The sequence below is a fragment of the Sardina pilchardus genome, chromosome 18 (genome assembly GCF_963854185.1).
Source record: "Sardina pilchardus chromosome 18, fSarPil1.1, whole genome shotgun sequence".
NCBI classification, from domain to species: domain Eukaryota; kingdom Metazoa; phylum Chordata; class Actinopteri; order Clupeiformes; family Clupeidae; genus Sardina; species Sardina pilchardus.
Genome location: NC_085011.1, coordinates 15,541,713 through 15,559,524, shown reverse-complemented (window position 1 = coordinate 15,559,524; position 17,812 = coordinate 15,541,713). Strand labels below are relative to the sequence as shown.

At 42.6% G+C, this 17,812-nt stretch overlaps 2 protein-coding genes across 2 annotated transcripts in view; one reads left to right on the top strand and one right to left on the bottom strand.

Moving 5' to 3' along the window:
- Positions 1 to 3,958, top strand: part of znf488 (zinc finger protein 488) — a 4,579-nt gene extending 621 nt beyond the window's left edge. Inside the window, exons 2-3 of the mRNA XM_062519874.1 lie at positions 1,515 to 1,746; positions 2,376 to 3,958. Coding sequence (XP_062375858.1) covers positions 1,515 to 1,746; positions 2,376 to 3,721 — 1,578 coding nt within the window. The 3' untranslated portion in view covers positions 3,722 to 3,958. The remainder of the gene's footprint in view (positions 1 to 1,514; positions 1,747 to 2,375) is intronic.
- A 1,427-nt stretch (positions 3,959 to 5,385) lies between these two features.
- On the bottom strand, positions 5,386 to 17,182 carry LOC134063425 (cholesterol 24-hydroxylase-like). The gene is made up of 15 exons (XM_062518875.1): positions 16,887 to 17,182; positions 15,510 to 15,587; positions 14,854 to 14,938; positions 14,691 to 14,764; positions 14,085 to 14,171; positions 13,195 to 13,333; positions 12,722 to 12,835; positions 12,470 to 12,626; positions 9,502 to 9,564; positions 8,788 to 8,860; positions 8,227 to 8,311; positions 7,820 to 7,930; positions 6,242 to 6,330; positions 6,063 to 6,129; positions 5,386 to 5,869 (listed from the first exon to the last, which is right to left on the bottom strand). The coding sequence occupies exons 1-15, from the start codon at positions 17,048 to 17,050 to the stop codon at positions 5,723 to 5,725; spliced, it is 1,533 nt and encodes a 510-aa protein (XP_062374859.1). The 5' UTR covers positions 17,051 to 17,182; the 3' UTR covers positions 5,386 to 5,722.
- Between the last annotated feature and the right edge of the window lie 630 nt (positions 17,183 to 17,812).

Here is a 17,812-nt window from a genome sequence, read left to right as displayed (position 1 = left end):
AGCAGTGGACAGTACTGACCATGGTGCTGTAAGAGGGAGAGTAGTAGGTATGTTTGTGTGAAGTGTGCGGCTTTGAGAGTGTGTTTGTGTGTGAGAGAGAGATGTGCAGCTGTGTGTGTGTATGTGAGGTGTGCAACTGTGTGTCTGTGTGTGTGTGTGTGAGGGCAGTAGTGTGCCAACCATGTCAAGAATCTGGTGGTGCCTTTGGCCTGTGCGGTAACTGGTAATGAGCAGTGAGATCATGCACATGTTCATGGTCACGCACGCTGTCTAGGATCATGCTGTTTAAAGTGAAGAAGATGTTATATCTGAATTTAGCCATGCAGGTTGTTTACCAGATGAGAAACAAAAGATTATTCCATATACTCTTCTCATGTCTGTAGACCATGGCGCTGAAAGAGGGAGAGTAGTAGGTGTGTTTGTGTGAAGTGTGCAGCTTTGAGAGTGTGTGTGTGTGTGAGAGAGAGATGTGCAGCTGTGTGTGTGTATGTGAGGTGTGCAACTGTGTGTGTGTGTGTGTGTGTGTGTGTGTGTGTGTGTGTGTGTGTGTGTGTGAGAGGGCAGTAGTGTGCCAACCATGCCAAGAATCCGGTGGTGCCTTTGGCCTGTGCGGTAACGGGTAATGAGCAGTGAGATCATGCACATGTTCATGATCACGCACGCTGTCTAGGATCTCACTGTTTAAAGTGAAGAAAAATTTATAATCATGCTGTGAGATGTTATATCTGAATTTAGCCATGCAGGTTGTTTACCAGATGAGTGATGATCCTGAGAGATTATTCCACATACTCTACTTATGTCTGAAGACATGTCATCTGGAAAACCTGTATTTATCCAACTATTTATACACTGTATATTATTAAGCTCTATTGTCTACACAACTGCACTCAACCTGCACTTGGTATTTAATGCATCTTTGCACTTCTGGTTGGTTGGATGTCAACTGCATTTCATAGGCTCTGCACCTGTACTCTTCTAAATGACAATACAGTTGAATCTAATCTACAGTAATCTGATTTAATATAATCTTATTTAATCTAATCTAATTAGACACTAATCAGTTATTAAGTGATGATGTAATAATGGGAGGGATAATAACTATCTATCCGGGTCCAACGGCTTTCAGACTCACTTGGTTTTCTCCATAGACAGTAAAATATATATTTTTTACACTATTCTGAGTTGCCTTTAAGAAAATTGTCATCTTACTACTGACTTGTTGCCTCAACCTAATTAAATCCTATTTTTCGTGGAAGCCTGGATCCTTGAATATATCATCTGGCTGTACAACTACAGTAAAAAAAGTTTAGCGATTTTGTTTTACAATCACTAAAACGGAGGTGATGACAAAGTTTACAGGTTGCAAAAAATAGCTGCGTTATAAATGTCTTTTCAAGAAAAAATGTGTTGGTTCTGTAACGTCGGATTTAAGAACCAAATTACTAATCACGATGATAACGATAGCCTATGTGATGTCACAATATTGAGTGTGATGATATCTGGTGATGTCACAGGTTGATCCTGAGGCCATGAGGTCGTCTCCGCTGGCGTTGTCGTGGTTACGGCTGGTCCAGGCGGCTCGGAACCGTGCGGAGCAGAACACGGAGGTGTTCTTGAAGGCGGGTCAGCTGTTCTTCCGCACCCTGAGGCGTGTCCAGGAGGGGGAGGAGCTTATGGTCTGGTACGATGACGAACTGGCCCACCTCCTGGGCCTGAGGGACCTCAGAGCCACACACACACCTGACAGTAGGTACCTCACACACACACACATACACACACACACACACACACACACACACACACACACACACACACACACACACACACACACACCTGACAGTACATACTTCACACATACACACACACACACACACACCTGGCAGTATACCACATACACACACACACACGACAGTAAGAGACACACACAAACACACACACAGACATGCACACACACACCTGACTTTTAGTTATACTGTAAAACCACTAACATTATACACGTTTAGGGATTATTGTGCAACTTGTATGTGTGTGTGTGTATGTCCGTGTGTGTATCATAAGTGTCTTACATGTGGAATGTGATGAGATTCACTGATGTTAATCTGTGTGTGTGTATGTGTACCATATGTGTGTGTGTTGTATATGTGTGTTTGTCGGTGTGTATATGGGTGTATATCATACTGTACGTGTCTTCTTTCTGGAATGTGATGAGATTCACTGATGTTAATCTGTGTGCGTGTGTGTACCATATGTGTGTGTGTGTATGTGTGTTTGTTGGTGTGTGTATTGGTGTATATCATACTGTAGGTGCCTTCTTTGTGGAATGTGATGAGATTCACTGATGTTAATCTGTGTGTGTGTGTGTGTGTGTTTGGCAGGTATGTGCTGCATGAGGTGTGGTCAGACCTTTCAGCACGAGTACCCATACCTGGCTCACTGCCGATTCCTCTGCCCAAACAACAAAGCTGATTGGTTGAGCAGCGAGCCTCTGAAGTATAAGCCAGTTCCTGATTGGTTGAGTGGCGACCCTCGTGACGAGAGGCAGCCGGAGGTGAAACGGACACACAGAGACTCCCATCTCGCTCGCTCTCTCACACACGCGCGCACACACACACGCACACACACTCACACCGACTTCCACAACATCGCCCGCGACCTGGAGCACAGGGCGGACACCTGCCCCAGCCCCCGCAAGCGTCGCCACGACGACTCGCCCGGCAACCGTGGGTCCAGGAAGTCAGTGCTGCTGGAGAAAGCAAACCCGTCCAACGAGAGCAATATCCCCCCGCCACCAACAGAGGGCGGCATTGAGAGTGCGGCAGCAGGAGCGCGATTGGGTACAGAGGGGGGCGTGTCCAGGAAGGTAGCCACGCCCACCGAGGACAGGGACGGCGAGAACCCGAAATGGCGCGCGGAACGCTGCGCCGACCGGAACCTGAGGACTCCTGAGCGTGTTCTGCTCGGTTCCGTTAGCGCTCTGCGGGGGAACGAGGAGCAACAACGCAGCGCTTTCTGCAGACCGCACAGACGCCTGGCCACGTCAGAGACACACACACCCTCCAGCACAGACTCACACTCCAGCACAGACACACACTCACACACACCCTCAAACTCCAGCTTACACACACACCCACGCTCCAACATTGACACACATTCACACACACACTCACGCTCCAACACAGACACACACTTACACACACACACACACTCACGCTCCAACACAGACACACACTTACACACACACTCACGCTCCAGCGCTGCCTTCTACAGCCCGCCAACTCCATCCGCCGACCTGCCGCTCGCTCTGGAACCGAAGCCGGCGGCAATGACCTTCCGGAACGTTCTAGGCCCTGCCCTGCTCTACGGGGACCTGCCGAGCGGACCGCCACAGTCCAGCGTCCAGTCGGGGTACCCCTACACCCCCGACCACCACCACCACCAGTGGCCCCCCCGGGGCAGTTTGGGGGTGACCCCCCCGCCGTTGTTACCCCCCACCCTGAGCCCGCTGGGCGTGGCCGGGCAGAACTGGTGCGCCAAGTGCAACCTGTCCTTCAGGATGACCTCCGACCTGGTGCTGCACATGCGCTCCCACCACAAGAGGGAGCCGGCGAGCGGCGCGGTTCCGCTCAGGAGGTACCGAGAGGAGCGGCTCACCTGCCCGGTGTGCCAAGAGCACTTCAGAGAGAGACACCACCTGTCGCGCCACATGACCTCTCACAACTAACACACACACACACACACACACACCACAGCATAGAGACATGGACCTGTCGCGCCACATGACCTCTCACAACTAACACTCACACACACACACACACACCACAGCGTGGAGACATGGACCTCTCACAACTAACACACACACACCACAGTGTGGAGACATGGACCTGTCACGCCATATGACCTCTCACAACTAACACACACACATACACCACAGCTTGGAGACTGTCACAGCTAACACACACACACACACACACACACACACACACACACACACACACACACACCACACCACAGCGTGAAAACATGGACCTCTCACGTCGTATGACCTCTCACAACTAACACACACACACACACACACAGACATACACCACAGCTTGGAGACATGGACCTCTCACAGCTAACACACACACACACACACACACAGACCACAGCATGGAGACATGGACCTCTCACGTCATATGACCTCTCACAACTAACACACATACCACAGCGTGGTGACATGAATTTGACTGATTAGGTGATACTCATTGGTGCTTGATTTCATAGTAACTTATTAATTTCAACATGTTTTACTGGTGTGTGTGTAGTAGAATTACACTGAAGCAATATAGCTGTAGTGTCCACTAGATGGCGCTAGTTACAAACTTCTTACTGTTTTTGTAGTGTAGATGAATGCTTGGCAAGCATCTACAGTCAATGTTAGGAGAGTGTGTGTGTGTGTGTGTGTGAGTGTGTGTGTGTGTGTGTGTGTAAGTGTGTGTGTGTGTGTGTGTAAGACGTGCCTTATGAAGCTCAGGGTGTAAGAAGTAATGTGACAGTAATAAAAGCTGTTAAAGCACACACTGTTTCTGCTTTCTGTGTGTCCCTCATTCCTGCTAATGTAGTCAAGATGGTGTTCGTCGAGGGCGAAAAGTGTCCACCATTCTGCACTCAACATTTTGATCATTGTGAGCATCGGTATTAGAAAGCTGGACAGGCTACTGCATTGTTCATCCAGTTCTATCAGGTGGCATACGCGAACGCTGCCGTCATACTGCTAGGGGCAAATATACCTTATTGTCTTTGGGCAACACTTGCTGGCAAATAGAAACTTACTCTAATCACTTACTCACTAATTTGCTTACCAGAGAAGCTAACCTGTTTAGTAGAGGTTCTCATAGGACAATCTGATCTATTCCCAGCGCTGTGAATGCCTCTCCTCCAACAACCTCCACCACTCCCTGCCTCCCTGAAGACTTTCCTTGGACAATTCCAGGGTTGTTGACTCTTTTTGGACCATCACCCCAACCATTCCCAGGCCTGTCTTTGAAAGGTCCTCGTAGGACAATCCCATCTATTCCCATCTTTCCCAACATTCTTCTCGGACAACCCCATCCATCTACAGGCCTCTACAGTCCCAGTGCAGCAATGAGTGAACGGTGTAGTGGTTAAGGAGGTGGGCTAGCGTGAAATAGCCTGGAAATTGTTGGTTCAATTCCCGGCATTCCAAGTCACTTAACCCCAAGCTGTTCCGGGGACAATATAATCCCTTGTAATATAGCTGATATGAGTCACTTTGGACAAAAAATGTCTGCTTAATGTAATGTAGTGTTACTTGAAGCTCCATGTGTATGTGGTGTACGGTTCCTTATGTATGTGGTCTGCATTCCAAGAGCAGCAATGACACAGTTTTCTTTAATCAGTATTCATTATATTCATGTCCACAGAACAAAATACATTATCTTCTTCAACCTAAACAAAATACTGACCTGAAAACATGGCAATATGTCGTATACATATACACAGCATATAAATGTCTACACAGTCTAATATAGCATAACCTGCATCTTGAAATCAAGTAGCATTTAGTAAGTGTGACTGGAATTTAAGACTGAGCAATAAAGGCTATTGTTTTCATTTTATTACATGGTTAATGAACGACTTGAATAAAGTTATAGTTAACAACAACGTATTGTGTTTTCATAGCAGTAATGTAGCCTGTTAAAGTAGGCTTATGTACTGTGGCTTAGGCATTGTCCCGCAGTTTGACCGTACATCTGACCCCATTCTGAGGCCTCAGAGTGGCCAAGTCCTTGATCTCAAAAGACTGTCCCGGCACCAGGCTGAAGTCGAACCTCTGCACCAGTTTAGCCAGCGCAACCTTTGCCTCCAGCTGTAAACAAACATGCCGTTTATGACCATCCGCGCCTGTTTTCCTTAGATAGATAGTGAGACGGAAATTCTGATCTCATTAGGCCTATGTAATGTGTGACTTTGATATGGGTTAGGTTATTGTTACTTGTGATCTTTAAAATTAAATTACAAATATACATGGCATTGTCTTTGTATGGGTGTGTGTTTTTTACCTGGGAAAAGTTTTGCCCAATGCAGGATCGTGGGCCCAAGGAGAAGGGGTAGTAGCAAAAATAAGGCCTTGGCGGATAAAGCATGAAAAACAACATTTTCAAAATCATATCTATCTCCATAATGCACAATATCATTGTTGTGAACAAACTGATCAACATATTGTAATTTGTTGTCTTACTTAGGAGCATTCAAATGAAATCTCTCTGGATCAAACGTCAGTGGATCTTTGAAGAATCTTTCCAGCCTTGAACTCACGTATGAACTGAACTGAAAAATTCAAAATTAGATTCAAAATAAATGTAAAATGGTCCATGCAATATGCAATATTGAATGAAATATGAAGTTTGTCTTTCAATCTTACTCAACTGTCTTTAATATAATATATAATATTAATATATAAATCAAAGTCAGCATCCGGCCAAAAACCTAGGCTGTAACTGTAAAGAGTTAACTTCAGGATGGTATTTTAATCAATTCGATCACAGACGCACTACTGACTGTAGCCTACAGGTAAATGCAGCCCTCCTCATTAGCAGCAACAGCAGCATGCAGTCTGTAATCACCTTCCTCCTGTCTGTAATCAGCTGGCTTGCACTATATTTATATTTAATCTTAAAGGGATATTCCACTAGCCTGACGAGCCAGACCCACATCAAGATGTAGGGTCTGGACACTCACCGTAGACAGGGCGCAATCGGAGGGGTGGGATAAACAGTTGTCTTTCAAATTCCCTCCCCGCAATAGGATAACGCTAAACGAATCATCTTCTTGTTTTCAAATAATAGGATGCGTTACCGTCGCAACTTCTGGTCGCATGTCAGTCACCATTATGTTAAGCCCACCCACCGACTCTATACACGCTGTGATTGGAACGCTGGTGCTGGGGGTTCTCAGCTCCCTGGCTCAATGGATCGTGCCTAGACTGCCCCGCCAGCCAAATTACATTTACTGCCGCTAGGGGCGTCTAGATTTCTAGGCTAATATTCCACCATTTGGGTTGAATTAATTTGATTTTCCACCTCCCCACGAGTTAAACAATTGATTTTTTTTACCTTTCTCCTGTTCATGCAGCCATTCTCTGAGTTTGGCCTAGCAGCCTAGCATAGATCATAGACCATTAGCATCTCACCTACTAGCATCACGCTTAAAAGTGGCTAAGATTTCGGTCAGGCCAATAAAGCTGATTCTGATTCTAATCAGGTCTGTGTCCGGAGGAAGCTAGACAGACGGGGTAAACCAACGATCGCCCTGCAGCTCAGGCTGGAAACCTGTACGTACTGTATATCTCTCCTGCTTCCTATCCACGTTTGCTGGAACCGATCACAAGCTTATCCACCAGGCGCACCTGGATTGTTGGTCTGATTGGTGGAAAAAAAGTCCGAATGCATACAGAGTCATTTGCACTATGCCCATTGATCATGCCTCTTGTGCAGTAGAAATACAGGGCAGACACCCCGGACTAATGTTCGATCTTAAAGAGGAACTATGCAGGATTGGCGATTTCATCTCATGGTTTCGGTTTCTGTTTTCGCTCGTTTTATGCTTGCATATTTCTCTGCAGAGCTTCCCCGACAGCTTTAGCGTGTATATTTATACATATGACTGTTTTCGAGGAAACTGGTCAGTCAAGCAAAACAACGATTTCTGAGCGATTTTATGGCTATGAAAAAGTTGCATAGGGTCTCTTTAAAAGATTGAGCTTAGTCTAGTGAAAGCCAGACTAGGAGGGAGCTCCTTGTTGAGCATGGCAACTTACTATAGCCACACATCCTCCTGGGATCTTCATTCCATCGATGACCATGTCATGTGGTAGACGGCGAGTTGTCATTGGAGCAGTAGGGTACAACCGCAGTGTCTCTTTCAGCACCTACAGACAGAGACATTACATTTGGTTGACACTTTTTAGCCAGAGTGACTTACAACATGGTAAACATTACCAGAGACAATATTCAGAGAAGAAGATTATGAGTGAGTGGGGGGGGTGGTTCTCCTCAAGGTTCCTTCCTGTTAAAGGGTTGTGTTTTCATTTGCCACCTTCCCCTAAGTGTTCTCTCTTATGAGTTCAATCTCTGGACTGTAAAGTTCACTGAGACCATTGTTATCTGCATGAATAAATATAGTTATAACTAAGCAAGCTGAATTCTTTAACACAGTGTAAATGACCTGAGTTAGGTAGGTGAGGTTTCCCAGGTCTTCATAGCTGATCTCCTGCTTCATCCCAATCACTTCATCCACCTCCTCTGTTAGCCTGGGATTTAATTCACATGCATTTGTCTCCATTTGTCAATGCAACATTTCAAAACATGAATGGTACATCAGCATTACATTACATTACATTTGGCTGACACTTTTTAGCTATGAGAGGAAATGTTCTCTGAGGAGCTGGGTCTTCAGAAGTAGAATAGAATAGAATAGAATAGAATATATACTTTTTTGATCCCGTGAGGGAAATTCGTTTCTCTGCATTTAACCGAATTAGTGAACACACACAGCACACACACAGTGAGGTGAATCACACACTAACCCAGAGCAGTGAGCTGCCATGCCCAACCAGCGGCGCTCAGGGAGCAGTGAGGGGTTAGGTTCCTTGCTCAAGGGCACTTCAGCCGTGGTGGACTGGTCGGGGATCGAACCGGCAACCCTCCGGTTACAAGCCCGAAGCCCTAATCAGTACACCACGGCTGCCAAGTATTTTGAAGATGGAGGACATGACACGCTCCATACCTGCTTAGGATCTCTGGATGTCTTCCAAGTTCCACGATAGCAAATGAAAGCTGATTAGCGGTTGTTTCTTGACCTGGATATGTGATCAGTTGGTTAATGAAAAACAGAAGAGCATGTCTATGGAGAGCTTGTTCAGTCCCTATATTAAACCCCATTGTACTGAATTTGGTTGCAGTTCCACCAGAATTCCACTGGAGGTGAATGGGAGTCTATAGTAGCCTGGCTATCACCAGACCAAGCTCAATCTTTTAAGATTGAACATTAGTCTGGGGAGTCTGCTCTGTATTTTCTACTGCACAAGAGACGTGATCAACGGGAACAGTTTAATGACTACGCATTTGGATAGTCCTTCGACCAATCATTTGGAGGTTTCCAGCCTGAGCTGCAGGGGTGGATCTACCCAGTCCAGGTCTATGGAGCTAGATGGCAAAATGCGTCTCTTTCACCTGTTTGTCATTGAAAAATCACATATCTTGTTGTAGTTTCTACAAGTTCAGAACTGCAACCAGTTCAGAAACGGGAATATCTTGTTGTAGTTTCTACAAGTTCAGAACTGCAACCAGTTCAGAAACGGGAATATCTTGTTGTAGTTTCTACAAGTTCAGAACTGCAACCAGTTCAGAAACGGGAAGTTTCCAGAGAAGTTCTCCCCATAACAGTATGAATAATTACATTGACCAAGCCAATTCATTTTCAATGTCATAAGATAGTCACCTGCTATGAAGAATGTGACAAAGTTGTCCAGAATGGTTTCTTCATCATCCTCATTGCTTTCTTCTGTGAAGATAAAACAACTTAAAAATAAGATTTTGATAAGATGTCAATCCTTAAAGATGATGATTTTTAGATCCCAGATAAAAGTGAAGGTGATATATTCCTGAAGGTGGAATACCCATTCTAATTGAAGGGATTGCAAAGATTGCACACTTCTCATAAATAAAGTGGGGTTTTTTTCAGTGTGAAAAGTGATATTTTTCTCCTCTCAGGGCTGCAATCAGAGTTGGGTAGTAATCGAATACATGTAATCTAGATTACGTAATCAGAGTACAACAAACAAGTAACTGTAATCAGCCCAGAATACGATGCAAAAATGAATAATCAGAATACAGTTACATTGTTGGGGATTACCTGATTACATTTCATCATGCAAACAATTCAACTTTTTTAATGATAGCCTAGCCAGTGTTTTAATTTGACAAAAACAGCTCATTCGTTTGCACTTGATGTCATTATCATCCAATTGCATGTAGTTTCTTGGAGGAACCGTCAACGTCAGCCAACCCAGATAGCAAAATCAGATTGGAAAATAGTGCACTGCTAGTTGCATGCCACTTGTGGTTCATCGTTGGACCACCATCTCTTGAAATTAACTTATCATGAATATTAAGAAAAGACATGAAGTGTTATGAAAATGATGGATGGAGTAGCCTATAGCCTAACTGAATAAATGAAAACCAATAGTGAAAAAATATTGAGGCTACTCGCTAGTGGACCGCCAGAGAACCGATGAGCAAAACGCCAGCGGAGTGCCAGGTCTACCCCCGGTGGACTGACAGACAGTGGTCCGCCAGTCTTTTGCTATCTGGGAATAGACCCGTTCCAGTCAGGGGAAAACAACATTCAAATCTATGAATTAAAGACAGTGGAAAATAAGGTTGTTTATGTTGTGTAGCCTACAAGTTGTGTAAAAAGTAATCCTAAAGGAATCAGATTACGTTACATGTTTTGGGTAATCCAACTGATTACGTTACTGATTACAAAATTTGCCATGTATTCTGTAGTCAGTAATCCATTACATTTCAAAGTAATCTGACCCAACCCTGGCTGCAATGCAATGTAAGGTGTAAAAATGTGAGAACATACTGTACAGTATACTGTAGCTGGCTTCAGACTGTCGAGCCAGGCTAATTTGGGGGCCACCTGGTGCTAGCAAGGCCGGATTAACCAATGGGTTTTCTGGGCACGTGCCCAGGGGCCCGCCCATAGACAGGGCCCGTCCGTCATGCAGATACAATTTTTCATAACATTGCTTCACGATAAACTTTCAGCACTGTCAACATTCAGCAATATGCTACGAACTTTGTCATCATCGCATAAGTTGGTGAACTGTCTATGTTTGCATTTAGTGACCCTCACTGTTCATCATCGCTAGCTTCACCTGATGCACACGTTTTTTCCCTGTGGAAAACTATTGGATGCTAGTTAACGGTGACGTTAGTCATCACATTAACGCAATGCATGTGGTAAGTGAATTCTAGAGAGCTAAGCTGCTAGTAGCTCAGGTCCACAAGCCTCATAACCTTGAGACCATTCCGTTCAGCCATTTAGCCTCTTCACATTACTCCCCGACACGCCCTCACTTGTGAAAACGTCACCAATACCACACATTTTCAAATAGGATAAGCAGATCAAGTCGTGCATCTTGAATCTATCTTGGATTTCCCCTTGGGGATCAATAAAGTATCTATCTATCTATCTATCTATCTATCTATCTATCTATCTATCTATCTATCTATCCGTCTATCTATCTATCTATCTATCTATCTCTTTCCTATTCTTTATGCAGAAGTCAGTCACCTATTGTCCTTTTACGTGTATGTCATGATTAATTTCTACACAAACCAAGATGGTGGGTTCCTAAAGGAACGCAAGCACACACAACTTGTTATTTTGAAACATTAAAAAACATTAGAATTTCCAAATGAAAGGGACTAAAATTGGAGCTTTTACGATAGCATCCTTGGGGATCAATAAAGTATCTATCTATCTATCTATCTATCTATCTATCTATCCATTCCACAAAGTATTCCATACTATCAATAGCATAAAACACACTGGCAGGAATCATTTAGTGGGACGCTTGTCTATGTTAGTTAACTCATGGGTTAACTTTTTACTGTGCTACATGGCGACCTCTGGACAGGGTCAGCAATGGGTTGACCCTGCCTTCCCCTTGACACCGCCTCTAGCCTGACTCCAGCCCCAAGTGGCCCAACGTTTAGGCTGGGCCAGAAATCGGAAAGCCTCCCAGTGGCCCCACGTAGCACCCGCGCCGAGAGATGTGAAAGCAATTCGGCCCAGCTAGCTCGGCTTTGGCTCGACAGTCTGAAAGGGGCTATTGTGTGGAAAGATAACACTGGCCACAGCTAGGGTAGCTTGAGATCATGCTCTACGGAGAAAACCTTTAGAAATGCAGTTTGCATCGCTGTTATCTTATCTCACCTTTTCTCTATTAAGATAACCGATAAAAAACAAACCAAACATTCCTCAGATGGCTGTATCCTCCTACTGTACATCCTGCATACTACAACTCCTTCCACTACTAATTTTTCCAAGCCTACATACTTCTACTGTATATTGATTTACAAATTAAATATATGGTATGCTGCTTCATCTGTCTTTATCTACAGTTGAAGCAACGTACCTGCACTTTTAAGGATCTGTGTAAGCAACGTACCTGCACTTTTAAGGATCTGAGTAAACAATGTACCTGAACTTTTAAGGATCTGAGTAAGCAGCGTACCTGCACTTTTAAGGATCTGAGTAAGCAGCGTACCTGCACTTCTAAGGATCTGTAAGCAATGTACCTGCACTTCTAAGGATCTGTAAGCAATGTACCTGCACTTTTAAGGATCTGTGTAAGCAATGTACCTGCACTTCTAAGGATCTGTAAGCAATGTACCTGCACTTTTAAGGATCTGTGTAAGAATGTCCTTGGGCACATTCTCTCCATTCCGAACTGCTCTTCTCCTCTCGTCGATCCAGGTCTTTCCCGTTTTGCGGAGAAGCAGTATGGCTTCCTTTATCTCCTCAACAACTTTTTTATTCTCAGGCTGAGACTGGAAAAGGGGAAAAAGCAATGATACTGTAAGCCTTAACCAGGACTTTTCAACTCATTTCACTTTCTCTTGTCTGTGCAACACAGTCACCTCACCTCAAATTCTTGATCTCGGGTATAGTGGACCAAGCCCTTGAGACAGAGTTCAATGGCTCGAGGGAATGGAGAGTCACCTGAATTGAATAAGTCTAAATCTACTCCAAAGGCCACCTGGATACAAACATAACCATCACAATCCAACAAAACATTAGGTTACTTCAAACATAAGCCTCACAGGACAGATTCTTATCTAAATATCAAATAAAAGTCTTGCCGTTTCTATCACTGTCATATTGTCATTGTCTTAAGATATTTTGTGCAAAACATTTTGGTAAATATAATCTACAGATTCAATAGCCATATTCTACTGCCCTTCATTCTATTTTTTATGTTCTGTTTTTTATTCTTTTATGTTTATTTGTTTGAATGTTGTTCTTTGAGAGCAAAGTTAACCAGAGTCAAATTGCTTGTTTGTTCATGTAAACGTGGCCGATAAAAGCGGATTCTGATTCTGATTGTGCGATAGTGACCTTGGTAATCACGTCCAGGGTGAACGTGTTAATTAGCTTGTCCATTTGAACAGGAGCCTGTCTCTCAGCGTACTCTTCCAGTTTTCCCATCAAGCACTCTGCTCTCTCATTAAAGACACCCATCAGACCACGTAAGTATCTGGTGGAAAATCAGAACAGCAGAGGCCAGAGAAAGCAGTCATTTGGTAGATCAGATAGTAGGCTACAAACAGTGAAAAACATTGTGGTGTTGGCTTACAGTGTGGGCTGTTGCAAAGCTCTGTCTATCTCAAAACATTCTAGAGGCTTCTTTACCTCTGTGCTTTCATCACAATTTCAAATGACACATACGTCAACACCAAACTGCTCATCTGTAAAGCTCTTTGAATGACCTATGTCTACAGACTACAGTAATTTCTTGTGTATTAGGGCATTGTGTATAAGTCGCAAGACAGTGTTTTATGCAAGTTAAAAGAAACAAAACAACATTAATATCATATTAACGGGTGTATTAACCTCACGGCTGAAAAAAATTAGACAAAATCAATGTATAAGCCACGGCTGATAGTTGGGAAATTAATTACGGCACGAACTTGTCTTCTCTCAGAATAAGTTTATGGGCCCTGATTTAAATGGCAGGCAAAGTACAAAGGCTGTCAACAAGCAAGTACTCATGCAAGAACTAGCTGTTGTGTGGCATGTAAAAATATTGAGTTGACTAAACAATGTTTGTGGTTAAGGCTGTTCTCATGCTGCTACATTAGCAAACTGATTGCTAATAGCTGTAACAGACAGCTATAGTTAGACTCTGCACTTTACCCATCATTCAAATCAGGGGCCTTACAGTGAGCTTCTTTAAATAAAATCTTATGTTAAATAAATAAAAGAGAAAATAGTGTATTATTACTCACAAACTGCTAAAAGCAGGATCCATAATTCTCCTCTGTTTGTGCCACTGATTGTGATCCATAGCAGTCAGTAGGCCATTTCCAAGAAATCTGACAAATATCAATAAGTTTAACTTTAATGTAAAATAACTTTACTTTACTTCAACTTTAATGTAATAATATTTCAGATATCAGATAAGATCAAATATCAGATAAGAAACCTTCAGAGGCCGAATGTCTACAATGGACTAAGTACATCAGATTAAGAACCACTTTATACAAATGAAGTGGTTTTGTATGTCTTCAGGGGTAATTTAAGGTAAATATGCATCACATTTCATAATGAATGGAGCTTCTGTTAATGTGAGTGAGAAGCTTTTCACAGGGCAAGTAAATCTGCACATTACTGTAACACAAGACATTACACACACACACACACACACACACACACACACACACATACGTATACACACACACACACACACACACACACACACACACACACACACACACACACACACACACACACACACACACACACACACACACACACACACACACACACACACACACACACACACACACACACACACATATATGTGTTATTTATGTATATTAATACAATATTACCTGACACCAAACATGCTGGAAAGACGCTTGTTCCCGTATGGATCTTTACCATACTTTGGTGACATCAGAATCTCCTGTAAGAGCAAGCAAGTATAAGTCTTTTAAGGTCTGATTACAGAGACCAGAAAGCCACAACTAAGATCAGTTAGGGGCTTTTGTTTACCTTGGTCGCCTCAGGGCAGGTCACAAGGAGAACAACAGCAAAGTAAAAGTTAAGTCTGCAGACAGGCCCACCTGCTTCAGTTACCCTTGAAAGACATAAAAACAATCAACAAAGCTATGGCAGAACAAAATACAAGCATGTATTCTTGACCCTTTGTAACATCTTTGTATTGTTTTCCTGTTTGTTTGTTGTATTTTCTTGTGTTTTCTTTGTTTGTACTGTTCTTTGTACTTTGTTTGTTTCCTCCTATGTAAAGCGACCTTGGGTTTGGAATGTCTATTTCACATTACACAGCAAGCATGACTCAGAGTCAATGAGCCTAGGCCTACTTGTCACAGTCCTTAGTTGTAGGGATCGTAGAATTTGATTTAAATTTAAGTTCACTTATAGAGTGCCGAAAAATAAGTCTCATGGCACTTTACAGAGTGTTAAACATTCAGAGAGAGCTCATGAGTAACAGGGGCGAGTACAAACTAGAATTGGAGATATATGTGGAAAGAAATCTCAGACAGATCCACGATTCAAGGGCCTCACCTATCTGGTCAACTGTTGTTGTTTTTTTATTTGTGCTATACAAATAAATTGACACTGACATTGACATCACAGTCCAGTAAGGTCATTAAGTCTTTAGAATCACTAGAATACAGTCCACTTACCATTGCAGAAATGTGTCGCTTATATTACGACCAGATCTTGTGTCTGCCAGAAAAGGTACCATATGTCCAGACAGGAAGCTGTGGATGTCATATTATATGTTATATGCTATATGTGATATGTTATATGTTATATGTATGAGACTGTGACGTGAACATCAAATGCTGCTGTCTTTTTATGGAATGTACTGACAAGAAGAATATCCTTTATAGGACAATAAAGACTCTATCTATCTATCTATCTATCTTTCTATCTATCTATCTAACCAGCTGGCTAGTAATTATTAAAGTAATCACATAGGCACTGATACATTGAAGCTGGTGGATAAAAAATTGTGAAAATTACAAAGATGCCAATTGTGCTAAATCCTCTTGCTGTACATGTATGATGACAAGTCTTAGCGCATAATTTACTTGATAAGTTTATTTTCTTTAAATAAGATGTTATTCAAGTTGTATGTTATTCATGTTATTCAAGTTGATGACAACCAAAGTTAATGCATGGACATAACCTTATAATCCATAGGCCCTATATGGAAAAAATCTGATGAATTTGTGTCACATACTTTTTAAATAAGAATCCCTCAAAGGTGATTGTGTCTTTTCACATAAAGAATTTATAGCCATTTTCAGATAGATATATAGATCGATACATAGATACTTTATTGATCCACAAAGGAAAATTCAAGAGCTTTGCAGAGGAGAATTACACACGATATGTCTGATCTGATTGTGACCCCTTTTTTTTGGAGACTTTTTTTGTCAATTTGTACATACTGTATAAAGTATAGAGGCCGTTGTGTAGGCCTATTTCTGATTAGAAATATGAACATTTTGTGAAAGGTCAATAGACTCTTTGAGGGTGGTTCTGCAGCTGGCAGTTGATACAGGTGCAAATCAGTTTGAGTCCTTTATGATTTTATAGAGCCGATGCAAAGTCTTGTTTACATTAGAAATTAAAGATAGATTGCCCATGTGTCCTTTTCAAGACCTAGGCCTACGTTACAACGTTTGAACGAAGTTACTTTGTAGTTCAACAGTTGAAGCTGAATAATTAGACAGACATTTGGTTAGGAGAAGACGAAGCAGAAGAAGAAGATTTCGGATAACACAACAGTGCATTTCCATGCACGTACACTGTAGTAAGAAGAAGCCTTGGAATAACAAAGTGAAAGTGCATTTCCATGCACGGTAATAATAGACAAATAATATGCTAATATCAATCATAATACGTCTTCATAACAACAACAAACAAACATTTACAAATATGATGCTATTATAATGAGTTAGTCTTATAGTTTCGTTAAATGCAAAGAGCCCCTCAATTCTCAATTGGTGAGTGTTACGCTTCCTTCTCAAAACTGTAAAAGTATAGCCTACTGTTTTCTTGGTGGTCCTGGGATATGATCAAACTTTCGATGCACATATTTTGTGTAAAGAACGAAACCAACAAACGCTACGAAAGCCACCGCGACTCCAGCAAACACCAGATATCCAGTCCACACTGTAATATCCCACAGTGTAATCGTATGAATTAGAGCCATTTCTTTTTTTGACAGACGAGACGTCTAAATGACGTTATGAGCAATCAGGTATTTTGGTGAAGGTTTACTCTAACGTGACATGACAACTACGCTTGACCATAGCCCTTCGAGGAGGAAGTAGTGTTCATGTTTTGACAAAAGATAAGGCGCGGTTGTTTAGGCCTACCAGACAAAATCAAACAGGCACAGATCCACTGGATTGGGGTTAACTTGTAGAGGTAAAGTTCAGACAGGGTTCACCCAGCCTAGAGGTAAACCAGATCCCGTCTACGAACGTAGGCTGCTTCAAAACGCATATAGCCTGCCAGTAGTAGCCTATTGTGATAACGTAGATGAGAACGTAGGTTGTTTCAAACCGCATACCTCTGTCAGTAACCTACACTGCGAGTGTGATTGTGCACTTAGATGAGTCTTCACTAGTAGAGATGAGAACCGACTGTCATTTTAAAAGATGTTTATTACCCTGTCTCAAAGAGGCCCAGCATGAGTGGACAACAGCGTACTCTTGTGGCCGGTGTACACACAATGCAGTCCAGTCAACACCAGATATCTCATGATTCCACAATGCTCTGACTAAATTAAGAGTACTGTATGTAAAGTAAGATAACTGTATGTGTAATAAAGCTGTATGTAACTATACTCTGTTTCAGGTTATGTTCCATCATAACTTGGAAGGAGAGGTGCAAACGCACACCAAAGTCGAGGTACAGGCAACTATGTTTAAAAGCGTATGGAGAGAGAGAGATGCCACACACTCCGAGT